Below are 15,429 nucleotides of genomic sequence, written 5' to 3'. Positions count from 1 at the left end.
GTGTTTGCTTTTTACGTGCAAGTTTAATTGGAGATAAAGGCTTGAGTTTTACTCAAAGATTGTCTCGGGACAGATTGTGTTCTGTCTCCAGCAGGGTCGGGAAGATGTCTATTGCAAAGCTTGGTCCCATTTCAGTGACCTCAGTAGAGGTGTTGAGTGCCCATTTTCTCTTCGACTTTGTTGAAATGCAGATTTGGGTTGAGTAGGCTTGAGTCTGCGTTTCTAACAGGCTCCCTGGACGACAGCAGTGCTGCTGCTCCCCGGACCACACTTGAGTAGCACAAGTAGGAGTTTGCTTACCTTGCCTGTAGTTTTCACAACAGCCTCTAGATGTCACCGGCAACTATGAGATCCCGTGCTCCTAGGCTGGCCCCCAAACCGCCTCCAAGCCGTGAGAAAAAGGTCAGCAATTTCTTTAAACTGGAAGCTTGTCTAAAAACTGGTGTTGGGATCCGTTGTTTCTACGTGGAACTGACAAAGGCGGGGGAAAAATGTTTACCTTTTAGGAAAAAAATGTCTTCTTGAAATTAAGATGTTTGTCCAGGAACTTTCCAGCTACCTGCTTTATTTACCACTAAATGCTAAACTTAAAACACTGCAGAAATTAGCAGTTAGTCCTACATGAAAGTTACACGCAGAGAGTTATTTTGTTTTAAAACCTGGGTTTTTTAAAAGAAACTAGTGTTAATATTAGTAATTTTGTCACCATAAATCCACTTACAAACATCACTAGTATAAATAAAATCATTCAAGCCTCCCCTATAAACCATCCACAGCTTCATCCAGGCTGCGGCATATGTAATAACAGTTAACATGTAGCTGAATGAGCTCACGAACGCTCACAGCTTCCCTGTCAAGCGACTTCTATTATGCCATTCTGTAGGTGGGGAAACTGAGGCACAGGGCAGCTAATACCCAAGCTCATACATAGAAAATGGGAGGGGCCATTCAGTTAATCCCTATACTGGGTTGCCATTCATGCCCATTTACCGAACGAGTTCACGTTTTCAATTTCCAAATAGTAAAGGTGTGTTCCTTCCACCAAAGGTTGGCTGAGCTTGACTGCACGAGGGGCAGTGCCGGGTGTCCTGGCCCCGCTCTGTGGGAGGTTTGGGTTCAGTGTTGACCTCATGAGGCTAAGACATACAATATGCATAACCACTTTCCAGCTTAACCGTGGTGGTGTCCTAACAAAGGTGCTTCCCTGGTTTCTGCAGCTGTTCGAAAGGGCACATTTGGCCTGCTGTCGAGGAAGGAGAAGTGGCACTGAGTGTGATCTAAGAGACTGCGGCATTGTGAGACCTGGTGCTAGGACTCCCCTTACTGTCTGCGGAGCCCACCCTCAAAGCCACTGAGCCTGGGGCATTAGCCAAGTCCCCGGATCTCTAGACCGCACTGTCTTCCAACGACAAGATGTCTCCCATTAGGCCAGTGGCTTCGGTCACTCCAGTGATTTTGGAAAACGCATCAAGCTCTTCCGAAATCTAACAAGCTTGTTGCATTCTCACGTCGTGGAAAAGGGGTCCCAAAGGAAAGGGGCCCTCAAGTCTTGCCAGTGGTGTCCGAGAAGCCGCTCGGTGCCACAAGCACTTGAAAGTTGCAAACGTAGCCAAGAGAGAGCCCACAGTCCTCAGCCTAACTTCCTTGTAATGAGACTTGCTCTTCGCCCGACCGGGAGTTTCCAAAAGCCAAGCATCTCCAGACTGCAGCCCTCCGGCTTCCTCTTGTGTGGGTGTGCTCCCAGCTGTGGAAATCCGCCGTTCCTCGCGCCGTTTCACTTCCCCGGCGTCCCGGGGCCTGTCCCCGCCCAGCGGACCCGGCCGCCTCCAGCTCCCGGTGAGAAGACTGCCGGGGCCTCCGTGCAGCCGGGGGCAGCGCACACGCGGGCGCCCTTCCTTGCCAGGCCTCGGAGGGGCCCCAGAGCTGCCGCCGGTACCAGCGGCGCTCTGAGACCGCGGGCGCCCCGGAACAGCGCGCGGCCGGAAGCGAGCCCCGCGGTGGGCGGCGCCTGCAGGCGGCCTCGGGGTGGCCTGCGGGCGCCCGGCCTGGGCCTCGGTTCCCGCGCCGGCGCCAGTGCTCCGGACCGACGAGAGCCGGGCGAGGCCGGCGGCGGGAGGGCCATGCCTCGCCTCCGCCTGCTGCTGCCGCTGCTGCCGCTGCTGCTGCTGCTGCCGCCGCGTCCGGGCGCGAGCCACGCGGGCCCGCCGGACGGGGCGCAGGAGCCCCTCCCGGGCCTGCGGGAGCGGCTGAGGGAGGCCGCCGCCCTGTCCCGGCGCTACTGGGCGCTCCTGCGCTGCCGCGTGTGGCCCGAGGACTGCGACGGCGACGAGGAGGCTCGCGCGGGGCCCCTGGGTAAGAGGGGCCGCCGGGGCTCCGCGGCGCCGGACGAGCGCCGGCCTGGGAAGCTGGGCGCCGCCGGGGACCGAGCGGCCCGTCCCCTGTCCCCGGCGGGGCCCCCTGATGCCCCCGGGAGGGCCTGGCTGCCCTGCCCACGCCTCCCGTGCCTGACCCCTCCAGACGGCTCACACTTCCTGGAGTCTGCCAGTCCGCCCTGGCTCATCCCGGGAGCTGCTCTTTCCCACCTCCGTCTTGGCTTTACGGAAAGCCCCCGGTCGGCCACAACCCCAGCACCTTTTCTCCTCGGCTGCCGACGGGGGCGGAGCTGGGCCTGGAGTCCTGGACCTGTGTTCTCCGTCCGGCTCCGGCCCTGACAAGTCGTGGGGCAGGGCTGTCACTTCACTGCCCTGGACGAGATGGCTTCTGAGGCCCCTTGCAGTCTATGTAGATCCTTCTGGGTCCTGTAATACGATTGTAATGGCAATCCTGCAGTGGTGCCCTAAACAGCTTTCATTTAAATCAAAAGATTTCTAAATCCCAGCGAGTGGCTTTCGGTTTGTTTTTGCTCGTGCTGGGTGTATTCAAGTTGACATTTGGCAAAGGAATTGAGAGGCCCTTGGGGTTCACATGATTTCAGATCTTGAAGCAAACAGGAGGAATGATGATCAGCAGCTACTGCTTGACTCCTTCCGAGACTGCCAGCTCCTTGTGGGCAGGTCTGGCACCCAGTGCTTAAGGCATATCTGTTGAGTGAACTGAGCCTTTGCTGGAGCGGTATCCCCGCTGGGTGGTAATTGGGTGGACGGGGTGCCCCCTCCGGCCCATGCCCTGAAAAGGGGCAAGGAAGGCCCAGGGAGGAGTGAGGGGTAGCTCCGGAGCGGGGACAGAGGACCGGAAGGACTGCTCTGCTTGGTTGCGGGGAGGCAGTGTCCGCCTTCCCCAAGCCGTAGGCCCTGTGCCCGTCTCACAGGCCCCCCTTTCCAGGCTGGAGCCTTCCCCTGCTGGGCCGGCAGTACCTGGACATCCTGACCTCCTGGTACTGCAGCTTCCAGGACTGCTGCCGCAGCGGTGACTGCAGGATCTCCAACAACCTCACAGGTCGGACCTCGCGGGGGCCGAAGGGGCTCGGATCTGTGGGGAGGAGAGGCGATTGAGGGGGGAGCGGCTAGGGCGCAGGGTACCTTTCGTCATCCTGCCTGTGGCGGACAGCACACCCTCCCTGTCTCCACCCCGACTCCCTGGAGCCCCTGTCCCCAAACCCTGTAACCTCATGGCTGGAAGGAACTAAGGCCTAGCAGAGGACTTTGAACACACTCCCGGCCCTCAACAGGTGTTTGCTGAATTGAATTTATTCATTTGAGGGTGTCTCCATAAAGTATTGGGGGGGGTCCTGAAATTTCTGGGCGGAAGCAGCCTCATGGGCCTAGGGGCTGGGTTCCCTCCTCCGGACAGGACTCTGCCAACCATTCTGGGGTGTCTTCAGGGCCTTCAGAAAGGGTGATTCCTTCTCTCCCTAAATTCAATCTTGATTTTTCCAGCTCTTCAGAAAATAGCCCTTGAGCTCGTTCTCCCACCTCCTGCAGAAAATCAGCGGTTAATATTGGTGCTCTTGGCCAGAGTTCAGCACAAGTGGGGGGAAGCGGGGGGGGGGGGGGATTTATAAATTTAGTTAATTTCAGCTGCTCACAAACGTTAAATGCAATTCAACTAATAGTCTATAAATCAAACTAAAATTACAGGGAAGCCTGGGTGGCTCACCTTCCACTTTCCTCACCCGAAGTACGTTGAGTGTCTGACTTTGGCTCAGGTCATGATCTGACCGTGAGTTCGAGCCCCGATTTGGGCTTGCCTTTGTCAGTGCAGAGTTCTCTTGGATCCGCCGCCCCCCTCTGTCTCTGCCCCTCCTCTGCTGGCGTGCGCATGCTCTCTCCCTACCTCTCTCAACATTAAACAAACAAAAAGAGGGATCCAAGATACACATCCATAAAATATCACGCTAGTAAAGTGTTTGTAACAGAAAATAGCCCTTGAATCCCTTCGGGTGCAAGATCTTCACGGTGGTTTCTTATTTTGAGGCCAAGAAGTCTGGATAGGTGATCCCCGCTTAGAGCTGTTCAGAGGCTCAGCCTCCCAGGGACCGTGCCCACGTGCACCTGACCATGGCTCCCTCTGTCCTGCCCCCAGGCCTGGCATCGGACCTGAGTGTACGACTGCACGGCCAGCATCTGGCCCGGGAGCTGGTCCTGACAGCCGTGAGGGGCTACTTAGAGCCGCCGCAGCCACACAAGGCCCTGGCTCTGTCGTTCCACGGCTGGTCTGGCACAGGCAAGAACTTCGTGGCGCGGCTGCTGGCGGAGAACCTCTACCGGGATGGGCTGAGGAGCGACTGTGTCAAGGTGTTCATCGCCACCTTCCACTTTCCTCACCCGAAGTACGTGGACCTGTACCAGGTGAGGCTGGGCAGTGCTAGGGATAGCTTCGCCAGCCGGGCGGAGGCCGGAAAGAGGCTCAGACAGCCCGAGCGGCCGGCCTCCGTGGGGGGAGGGAGGCCCTGAAGCCAGCCATCCCCTGCCGGGAAGTGGGCCTCGGAGAAGCCCAGGTGTGGGAGCAGGTGGCCGCCGTGACAGAAGCTGTAAGCCACACAGACATCCCCCCCCACACAGGTGAAGTCCTGGACACGTGGAAGGAAGGCTTCTGTCCCAAACACCACCTGTCTCGAGCTGTCTCATCAGCCAGACGCTAAGCTTGAACAGAGAACCCATGTGTTAATTGTTCTAGAAATAGTGGCAATGTAGGAAACGTGCAGCAGAGAAAAAGCAAAAGCTTTATCATCATCTCCACACCCGGACGCAACCACGGCATTTTGGTGTACTTTCTTGTAGCCTTTCCTCTGTACTGTTTTATGTCATTGTGATTAATATTGGAAAGGAAGTTGCAGATACTGTTTGTTTTTTTTTTAAAGAGGCACATCACATAAGATTTTCCACGTCTTCTTCAAATCGCTCATCACACACCAATAAGCAGATGGACAAAAATTGTCCGTGCCGTTCTGCTGATTTGGGTTTCTTCATTCAGACACGTAGGATTTCAGATAAGCCAGACGATGACCCAAACCGCATTGCAGCACAACAGAGATTACTAATTACTACATCTCTTTCGGCTTTTAGTTGCTATATTTGCAGTGTGTTAACCTGGGAAGATGATATAAGCCTCTGCAGACAGAAATTGCCTGAGTCACCTGGCAGCTTCAGCTCAGTCCTGGAGGGCAGAGGTGGCGTGACGTGTCCCAAGGGCTGGTGACTGGCGGCCAGGTCTTCCCAGAAAGAGCAGAACTGCTGTGGATCTGTTTTCCGCTGTGAAAACTGACATGTGCACACTTGCTCTCACACCATGCACACCACACACACACACACACACACACACACACACACAGTGACAGGGGCCCGAAGGCAGAATCCAGGGATATTAGAGGTGGACACTGAGTGTGGGCTCTGCTGACACCCACCCCGGGCAGGAGCCGGCCCTGCTCTCCTGGTGAGCCCTGCAGGGCGGCTCCTCTGAGAGGTCAGCCTCGCCTGAGGACCAGTGAGCACTTGCTCCTGGGAGTTCAAGACCGGCAGCTGTGGCCAACACTGGGCACTTGAGCCTGCTCTGCCCATTTCTCCTATGGTAGAGCCTGCCTCCCACCCCTAGGGAGGGTGCCTGGACGTGCTGGGACGGGACCTCGTCCTGGAGCACAGGGAGCAGGACTAGGGCTGGGGCCTGGTTCCTCTTCACAAACCGTGGGTGCATGAGAATCACCTGGGAAGCTCCTTAGAGGTGTAGGCCCTCGCCCCGCCCCCCGAGGTTTGGACTGGTAGGCCTGGGGTGGAAGCCGGTGATGGTGATGCGTTGCAGATGGGCTCCCTGGGGCCCTGGCGGCTGCAGGGTGGGGATGTGCTTTCCCGGCTCCCCAGCTCCCAGCAGCTCCCCGTATTCCGTGCAGGAGCAGCTAACAAGTCAGATCAGGAAGACACAGGAGCGCTGCCCCCAGACCCTGTTCATTTTCGACGAGGCCGAGAAGCTGCATCCAGGACTGCTGGAGGCCCTCCGGTCACACCTGGAAGCCCAGGCCCCCGAGAACCACAGGGTCGAGTCCCCGAGAACCGTCTTTCTCTTTCTCAGGTGAGGTGTGAGCAACAAGGGCAAGAGGGCTGGGTAAGGGCAGGGAGAGCGCTCGGCCCCGGGCCGCGCCTGCCAGGCTCCTCCAGTGGCTGGCGGGAGCGGCTTCCACGCTCTCCGAGGCTGCAGACCCTTTTCCCGCAAAGGGAAACCACACACCCCAGTGGAGAAAACAGAAGCCCAGCCTCTTGGGTGGGGGCAGGGGTGGGGAGCCCTCCATCTCCCGGGTCCTGCCCTGATCCTACCGCTGAGGAGGGATTCTGCCTCCCACCCTGACCCCCACCGCCGGCCACCCTTCACTCATCTGTCCTCTCCCATGGCTGTGTTAGGGTGGGGAGGCTCCCCTCCGACCCCCCCGGTTAGTACATGGCCTCCTCAGGGAGGGACCACTCACAGGGGATCCCCTCTTAGAAGGGCATTTTGGGGATTTGTTTTTCTTGACGTATAATTGACACAGAGCATTAGTTTCAGGTGCTCAGTGGGATTCGCTATTTGTATATATCCGTATTGCAAAATGGTTGCAATTAGTTAACACCCGTCACCATGCGCAATTACACTTTTTCCTGATGAGAACTTTCAAGATCTAACGTCAACACCTATCAGATATGCAGTGCAGCATTGTTAACTAATTGTCCCTGACCTCTGGCAACCACCCATCTGTTCTTGGTATTTGTGAGCTTGGTTTGTTGTTCTTGTTGTTTTAAGATTCCACACGTGAGTGGGATCATACGGTATTTGTCTTTCTGTGACTTATTTCATTTAGCATGATGCCCTCAAGGTCCATCCATGTTGTTGCAAACGGCAAGATTTCATTAGGAAATTTATGGAGTTTTATGAATAATACTCCATTGTGTGTGGGGCGGAGCACATTTTTGTCATCCATCCATTGATGGACACTTAAGTTGTTTCCATATTTTGGCTGTTGTAAATAATGCTGCAGTGAACGTGGGGGCATGTATATCTTTTTGAATATTTTAATTATCTTTGGATAAATACTCAGAAGTGTAATTGCTGGATCATATGGTAATTCTACCTTTAGCTTTTTGAAGAGTCTCGTGTTTACTGGTAGCGTCTGCATCAATTTACACTCCCACCAACAGTGCACAACGCTTCCCTTTTCTCCACATCCTCAGTAACACTTGTTATTGCCTGTCTTTGGTTATAGCCATTCTAACAGATGTGAAGTGACATCTCATTGTGGTTTTGATTCGCATTCTCATGATGATGAGTGATCATTCACCTTTTCATGTACCTGTTGGCTGTCTGTATGTCTTCTTTTGAAAGATGTCTTTTCAGATCTTTTGCCCATTTTTAATCAGATTATTTTTGCTGTTGAGTTGTATGAGCTTTTTTTTTCAATTTTTTTAATGTTTTTGTTTTTGAGACAGAGAGCATGAGCAGGGGAGGGGCCGAGAGATGGAGAGACACAGAATCTGAAGCAGGCTTCATGCTCTGAGCTGTCAGCACAGAGCCCAACACGGGGCTTGAACTCACAAACCACGAGATCATGACCTGAGCCGAGGTCAGACATTTAACCGACTGAGCCACCCAGGCGCCCCTTTAATGTTTACTTTTTGAGAGAGAGGAAGAGAGAATCCCAACAAGGCTCTGTGCTGATAGTGTAGAGCCTGATATGGGGCTTGATCTTAAGAACCATGAAATCTTAAGAACCATAACCTGAGCCAAAATCAAGAGTTGGACACTTAATCGACTGAGCCATCCAGGTACTCCTGTATGAGCTTTTTGTATTTTTTGGATATTAACCCTTATCAGATATATAACTTTACAGTGCTTTATCCCATTCAGTAGGTTGCTGCTTCATTTTGTTGGTTTCCTTTGCTGTGCAGAATTTTTTAGTTTTGATGTAGTCCCACTTATTTTTGCTTTTGGTGTCCTATCCAAAAAAATCATTGCCAAGACTGACGTTCGAGAGCTTTTCTAAGAGTTTGATGGTTTCAGGTCTCACGCTGCATCTAATCCATTCTGAGTTAATTTTTGGGTATGGTGCAAGACAGTTATCCAGTTTTCATTCTTTTGTATGTGGTGTTCAGTTTTCCCAATACCATTTATTGAAGAGACTGTTCTTTCCCCGTTGTATATTCTTGCCTCCTTTGTCATAAATTAATTAACCATATATGTATGGGCTTATTTCTGGGCTCTTTTGTTCCACTGATTTATGTGTCTGTTTTTATGCTAATACCATGCTGTTTTGATTATGGCCTTGTAATATAGCTTGGAATATAATTCACACACTGCGAGTCCTTTCTTAAAAGAGCATTATGTTTTCAAATCAGCACATTTGTTGAAAATTAGGTACAAACTACCTTTGAAAATTCCCCAGGTAGACCCAGGTGGAGGGTGGTTTCCCACTAAGTCCAATATGGCTAGCTCTTTCTCCAGCCTTGGAAGGTCTGGTTCTTCTGTGATCACGAGGGGAAGTCGCTGGCTTGAAATTCAGGGTATGATGTGTTGAATGAAAAGCTCACGCTTTCACACCTGGTTGAGATTTGCAGCGAGGCCATGCAGGACTCTTGACCATTATACTGCACTTCCTGTTTGGTTTGCCCATATGCTCTGGAAATGGCTTTGTAAGAAAAATTGAGAAATCAGCTTGTTCAATCCTATCTTTTTATGGTGGCTCCAGCTGGGAAAGTCCTGCCCAAGGTCTGTTAGAAGTCAGGTTTGGGACCCTGCTGGCCCAACCCGAAATGCTTCACAAGCAGCCAATACAAGGCACAAGGTACTTCTCACCCTCAGCAGGCCAGTACATGCTTGCTAGGGGATTTTCTTCAGTTTTGGGTGCACCCTGTGAAGGTGGAGAAATAGGGTGTCTGGTTTTTCATCTTGCTTGGAGCATGTCAGGGAGCAAGGCGTGGAAGGCAGCTCTTGTTTCATTGTGGACCCGCAAGGCAAGATGGAACCAGTTGCAACTGCTGCCAGGTTGGGATTTCAGTGATTGATGGCAAGTCCTTCCTTCCTGGTCTATAATTCAGGCTTATGGGACACTACAGTGCCCTGGGAAGAAATGCAGCCGGGGGTGGGTGCTCCCAAGGTGATTTTAAAAGAAAAGCAGAGAGAAAAGCGGACGTTTTTCTGACCTGAGCCGCAGTGCCAGGGCACTGACTTTCCCACTCAGTTCTCCGCCTGGACAACCCTCCCCAGTGCTAGGATTTCCTCATACGACCCAAGTGACCTTGCAGTCTCTAGGCAAACATTTGTCTTCATAGTATTTTGGTCATTGACCTACCAGCGGTGCCCCAGTCCCCTCTAGCCCTGCCCTTTCCCCTAGTGACCTGGCCTTTACGCACCATCTGAGGCCATGCGGTCACCAGTCAATGGATGTAATGCTGGGGTGGCAGCGGGGCCTGGGGAGAGAGCCCCCGGCGGAAAAGCCCCATGTGGGCCCCCACTTGCTGGGGGATGGAGAGGCCATGCCGGCCATCAAGGAACCCTCTGGGGAGGAGGGCGCACACCTGGGACAAGGGTCTCCAGCTCTAGCGGTTCTGGTGCCGGCCTGTGTCCCACCTGGGAGAGTCATTGGCCCTTGACAGGCCTGGGCGTTCACCACCCGGAGCCCTCAGATCAGCCAGGCTGGCAGCGCAGCTCAGTGCCGTCCCCACTCCTGCCCCTGGGGGTCCAGAAAGCAGCCCTTCTACACCCTGAAGGCTTTCGGGCACAGATCTTCCTCAGCCTGTGATGGGACTAGGTCCCAATAAGCTCGTGGTAAATTGAAAACACGTTGGACACACCTGACCCGCCAGACACGGTGGCTTAGCCCAGCCTACACCAAATGTGCTCGCAACACGCGCATTAGCCTACAGTGGGGAAAACCGTCGAAGGCGAAGCCCATGTGGCAATGAATCGTTGATGAATACTGTACTGACAGAAACAGCGTGGTTGTGTGGGTGCAGAATGGCAGTAAGGGTTTCGGTCGTTGGCCCTTGTGATCACGTGGCTGGCTGGGAGCTGTGGCTGCTGCCCAGCATCCCAGCTAAGGATCGTACCGTGCGTCGCTAGCCCAGGGAAAGATCAAAACTCAAAGTAAGATTTCTGAATGCTTACTGCATCTGCACCATTGTAAAGTCGAAAAGTTGGAAGTCAGGGACCCTCTGTGTTCCAGGGATGGGTCGGGACAGCATGGGAGTCTCTGGAGTTGACTTCTATAGCGGCCTCACCACCGGTGTGCTGAGGGCTCTTGGGTTTGGCAGAAAGGCACAGCTGATTCAAACTGCTGGTGGGGACTGGTTACACTGTTTGAGGCCAGCAGCTGAATCCTGAAAAAACTCCTCAGCCTGCTGTTTGAAGCAAGGCGCCAGTGGCTTTGCAGGCTGCCCTATGGTGGCATCGGACGGCAGCAGGGAGGCAGCGGTGGCGGGGTGTCCTGGGTGGTAGGCTGGAGTCGGGCTGATGATTCTCACTCGCTTCTACCAAGTGGAGCTCGCGCCTCGAGTGGGGTCGTGGCGCTCTAATGGGAGCTCTTGGCCTCTTCTCGGTGATGCTGTGAGGTGAAAGGGGAGTTAACGTCTGTTCTGTTCTCTTTGGGCTGTTGTCAGGGAAAGAACAGAAAGGGCTTTTTGAAGAATTAAAAGAATGTGAATTTTTCATGGAATCAAGGGCCTTGTACCCCAGTGCACAGAAGATGCTTGTAGAAATGTGTATTTGTTGACTGTTGAATCTAGGGTGACCTAAGGAGGCAATCTTAAATTGGTCCAATTCTCTTATTTCACAAGTGAGGAAACTAAGGCTCTGAGAGATTAATAATTGTTTATATCTATTTTTTTAGTATAAAAATGTTTCTTTAATGTTTATTTTTGAGAGAGAGCGCAAGTAGGGGAAGGGCAGAGAGAGAGGAGGAGACACAAAATCTGAAGCAGGGTCCAGGCTTCGAGGTGTCAGCACAGAGCCCGACGCAGGGCTTGAACCCATGAACCACAGGACCATGACCTGAGCTGAAGTCGGCCGCTCAACTGACTAAGCCACCCAGGTGCCCCTATCTCTCGTCTTTAAGAAAGACCTATTAGCAATTAGGTTTGGTGGAATGGTCTGGAGGGGCCTTAGAGCTGAGAGCTGGTACGAGGGCCTGTTGTCCTGCCCCTGAGCCAGCTGAGAGGACTGGCCCACTGGTGGCCTGGGAGGAGGTGGAAGAGACCTGGAGCGAGCCAGGAAGGCAGCATCTCTCTAATGGTGCAATCCTGGTGCCAGAGTGGGTCCTGAGGAGCTGAAGCCTAGAGGAGAACATGCTGCATAGAGAAGGGGCCCATGTCACATCTTGGCGGGTGACAGAAAAGCCTGTTACACAGAGGAAGACAACACTGGCTATGGGATAAAACAAGAAATTCAGATGGTAGATGTGAACAGCGTAGACAGATGTGCACAGACGTCCATGTATTTAATACACCTTTATTGAGCACCTGGTATTTCCATGCTCCAGAGGCTCCATGTGTAAATCCCACTCCTGTCACCAGTACCTGCCCTCCAGCCTGTGCACGTGTAAACCTGCCTTTGCCTCACATGGGGAGTGCAGGATGGGGCAATCCCTTGGCAGGGAACAGCTCTTGCCTTGGCTGATGCAGTCGTGATCACTTGCCTGTGTAGACGACCTGCCTGGCAGGCCTTCCTCCAGCCGGAGGGTGTGGGGAGGCAGCTTCCCTACATGAAGGGGTCAGGGGAAGTCTGGCGGTGTCTGACCTTGAGCAAGGGGTGGGAACCACCCTTGTCCCTGCCGGACCCTCCACCTGGGACTCAGGACTGCTGGGAAAAGCTGGCTGTGGGGGCACGCTGAGCCCTCTGAGGAAGGAGGCACGCAGGGAGAGAAGCACGCAGCTCCTCCTCTGTCGCAGAGCCTCACATGGAGCCTGGCACAGGAGCCACACTCAAATGCAAAACAAAGGGGTTAATATGGCTGCGAGCGAGAGGGGCAGAGCCACTCCCTCCCTCTGCTGGGCCTGAGCAATAAGCAGGGGCAGAGCTTGGGTTAAGGAGCTGTTGGAAGGCCTGGGAAGCTGTGGCCTAGCAAAGGGAGAGTGTGTGGGGAGGGAAGTAGGCACGGGGCTGGGGGGATCGGAGAAAGTGCTCCCAGCTCCCCTGGCAGTGGTGCTCATATCCTCTCCTCTTCCTCCCTTTCTCATCTCTCTAACCCAGTCTGCTTCAGACCCATAATTCCAGTTGCCTGGTGATATCCCAACCCCTGGAGAGATCAAGGGTGAATATAAAACACTCGTGGGTGTAGAACCAGGCTTTTGTCGCCACCCTTCTCCCACATTCACTCCACTTGTCAGCAGCTGGGGGGGTTGCAGATAGCAAGCAGCTCTCGGCAAATGCTCTTGTTCTTCGATTGCCTCCTTTCCCTCACATCCGTCAGTCACAGGGTCTTGACAGCTGGGTCTCCTAAACTAATTCTTAAACCCTTCTACCGCAAACAGCTCCCTGACCTTTCTGCGACCATCCCGTGTGTCTTCAATCCGACCTCCGTGGCCCTAGAATGATCTTATTAGGAAGAAAAGCAAATCAGGTCACCACACCACCCTACACTCCCAAGCGCAAACCCCTTAGTGGTTCTCCTCGGCCCATGAGTGCGGTTCCGTGGGTGTGGCAGACCCCTCCTCACGCGAGCCTCCACCTACCTTCATGCCTCTGCTCCTCTGGAACCTGAAGCCCGCAAGCCCTCTGGTCCACACCTGGACACACACCTTCCCGTCTGGTCTGCTTGGGCTCAGAAGCCTCATGCTCCCTCTTAAGTGTCAGGTGCACCTCCCTCAGCATTTGCGCCGCAGTCCCGGCATCATACACGCCTCTCCTGCCTCATAGAGGTCAAGGGGAAGGACCACATCACACAATCGCTTTGCTCCCTGCACCTAGCACAGCCTCAGGGAGCGTGTGTCAAAGGGAGCAAAACAGGGAGGGTGGTTGGCAAAGCAGGACAAGGTCCTCTGTTTAGACTTTGGGTTGTGACAAGATCCCTTGGAGGGGGAGACACTCCTTGACCTCCAGTCACCAGTCCCGTAGGTTTCAGTGATCAAGTTCTCCATTTGGAAGATAAATATAAAAATACTAGTATTTGTTAACAAGTCCTTGTTTCTTCCAGTAACCTTGGAGGCAGTGTCATCAATGAGGCTGTCCTGAATCTGCTTATGGCCGGGTGGTCCCGGGAAGACATTAAGCTGGACCACTTGGTGCCCCAGCTCGAGGCCGAGATTGCCAAGTCCACAGGTAACCGGCCCCCAGCCTCACAGAAGCTGTATGTGTGGGAATGTGGGCTTCTGAGGTTGACAAGGCACAGAGGACACACTGTAATCATCTCATTGTCAACTCCAAGTGGGCACAAGAGGGCCTAAGAAAGCCCAACTCCTTTTCTGAAAATGCCGTGAGAGAGAGTAATTGCCCCCCAGCCCTGGGAATCCAGGCGGTGGTAGAAGCCTGTGGACCCTGAGCAAGAGTCTGTGAGCTCAGTGGTTCATGCCTCCAGCCACCTTCTGCTTTCTGCTGTCAGATGAAACTGTAAACCTGCAGTTCTAGCCCCAGGGCCCCCTTCACCTGGGACACACTTTCCCTAAAAGAAGACGCAGCTGTGTAGATCTGGACACAGGCTTTAGGGTTGGGGAACACCTTAAAACTCCAGTTGGGGTCAGCCCCAGGTAGACGCCATGTAACTCTGGTCTTGATTTCAGACAGTGGCTTTGGCCAGAGCCGTCTTGTCAAAGAAAACCTGATTGACTTCTTCGTCCCCTTCCTGCCGCTGGAGTATCGCCACGTGAGGCTGTGTGCACGCGACGCCTTCCTGAGCCAGGAGCTCCCGTACACAGAAGAGGCACTGGACCAAATTGCCAAGATGATGGTGTACGTCCCCAAGGAGGAGCAACTCTTCTCTTCTCAGGGCTGCAAATCTATTTCCCAGAGAATTAACTATTTCCTGCCTTGACTGCAAGAGGAAGACTTCCTGAAGCCGCCTGCCCTCCTCTAACAGGGCCCATCGGGGCAGGCTGGCCTCCCGCGGTCACTCACCCACACAAGGTGTGGGAAGAAGGCGGGCCTCAAATCAGAAGCGGAGCCAGTTCTTTCAGTCACTTGGTGCCTTAAAAAGCCACATTCTGAAATGTGGGCCAGGTGGTCGGAGAAAGCCACATGGAAGATACATCTCAGCTCTTGCTTGCAGACGCCTGTGACTGTGGGACCCTTGGTGACAGGGAATGGAACAATGGAGCTGCTCAGGTTTACAGGACTGGTGGCTTAGTTTTCAAGTTGTTCCCCAAGGGAAGCTGGGTAGCTTCTGTGAGCAGATGAGCAAAAAGCCTCAGGCTAAAGGAAAAAGTACACAGAAGAATTATATACATATATAGATACATATATATATATATATCTATATATATGTATATATAAATCATGTCAGCATAGGTTATGACTAATTCTCTTGTAAATCTAAAAGAAAAATTTAAGTTAGGGGCTTTGACATGCCTGTGTCATATATATAAAAATTAAAATTCTGTATTTTTCTAGAACCCTCAGCCTGCTTTCTTACTGAGACCTAGTAATCATGCTCACCCAGCAACATTCCCAAAGCCGGGTCCTACTGATAGAGACGTGCTGGTGCTCATGGAGCTGACAGGGCGAGTGCCTGGTCAGCTGAACCGGGTTACTTCAGCCTCTCACTGAAGACGCTTTCACAGCGTCTTGCTCTTGTGTATGAAAACGTCACTCCCAGGCTCCCAGCTGTAAAAAGAAAAAGTCTTTTTTGAGGTTTGAATGGCCACGTATAAACGCATACACTGTGCCTCTAGACACCCAGGGGCTGTGAGTTATGGGTCTCTTTCCTTCTCTTGGTTCCTTTGCTTTTCTGGAATTGCACACGGGTCTTTGCTCTTACATTTGTCATCCCCTCAAGTAGCCCCTCTTATTTAAAGCCCTCCGCAACCGTCTTACCTTTAGCCCTGGAAA

At 53.3% G+C, this 15,429-nt stretch overlaps 1 protein-coding gene across 1 annotated transcript; it reads left to right on the top strand.

Annotated features, from left to right (window-relative positions):
• The first annotated feature begins 345 nt into the window (after positions 1–345).
• Positions 346–14,993, top strand: TOR3A (torsin family 3 member A). The gene is made up of 7 exons (XM_086693460.1): positions 346–402; positions 1,428–2,352; positions 3,322–3,435; positions 4,522–4,787; positions 6,323–6,501; positions 13,583–13,707; positions 14,166–14,993. The coding sequence occupies exons 1-7, from the start codon at positions 346–348 to the stop codon at positions 14,414–14,416; spliced, it is 1,917 nt and encodes a 638-aa protein (XP_086549586.1). The 3' UTR covers positions 14,417–14,993.
• Positions 14,994–15,429: the final 436 nt, after the last annotated feature.

Source organism: Puma concolor, chromosome E4 (genome assembly GCF_028749965.1).
Source record: "Puma concolor isolate L17-30 chromosome E4, mPumCon1.1.hap2, whole genome shotgun sequence".
NCBI classification, from domain to species: Eukaryota; Metazoa; Chordata; class Mammalia; order Carnivora; family Felidae; genus Puma; species Puma concolor.
Note: the sequence above shows the minus strand (reverse complement) of the source record. Positions and strands in the feature narration are given on the sequence as shown.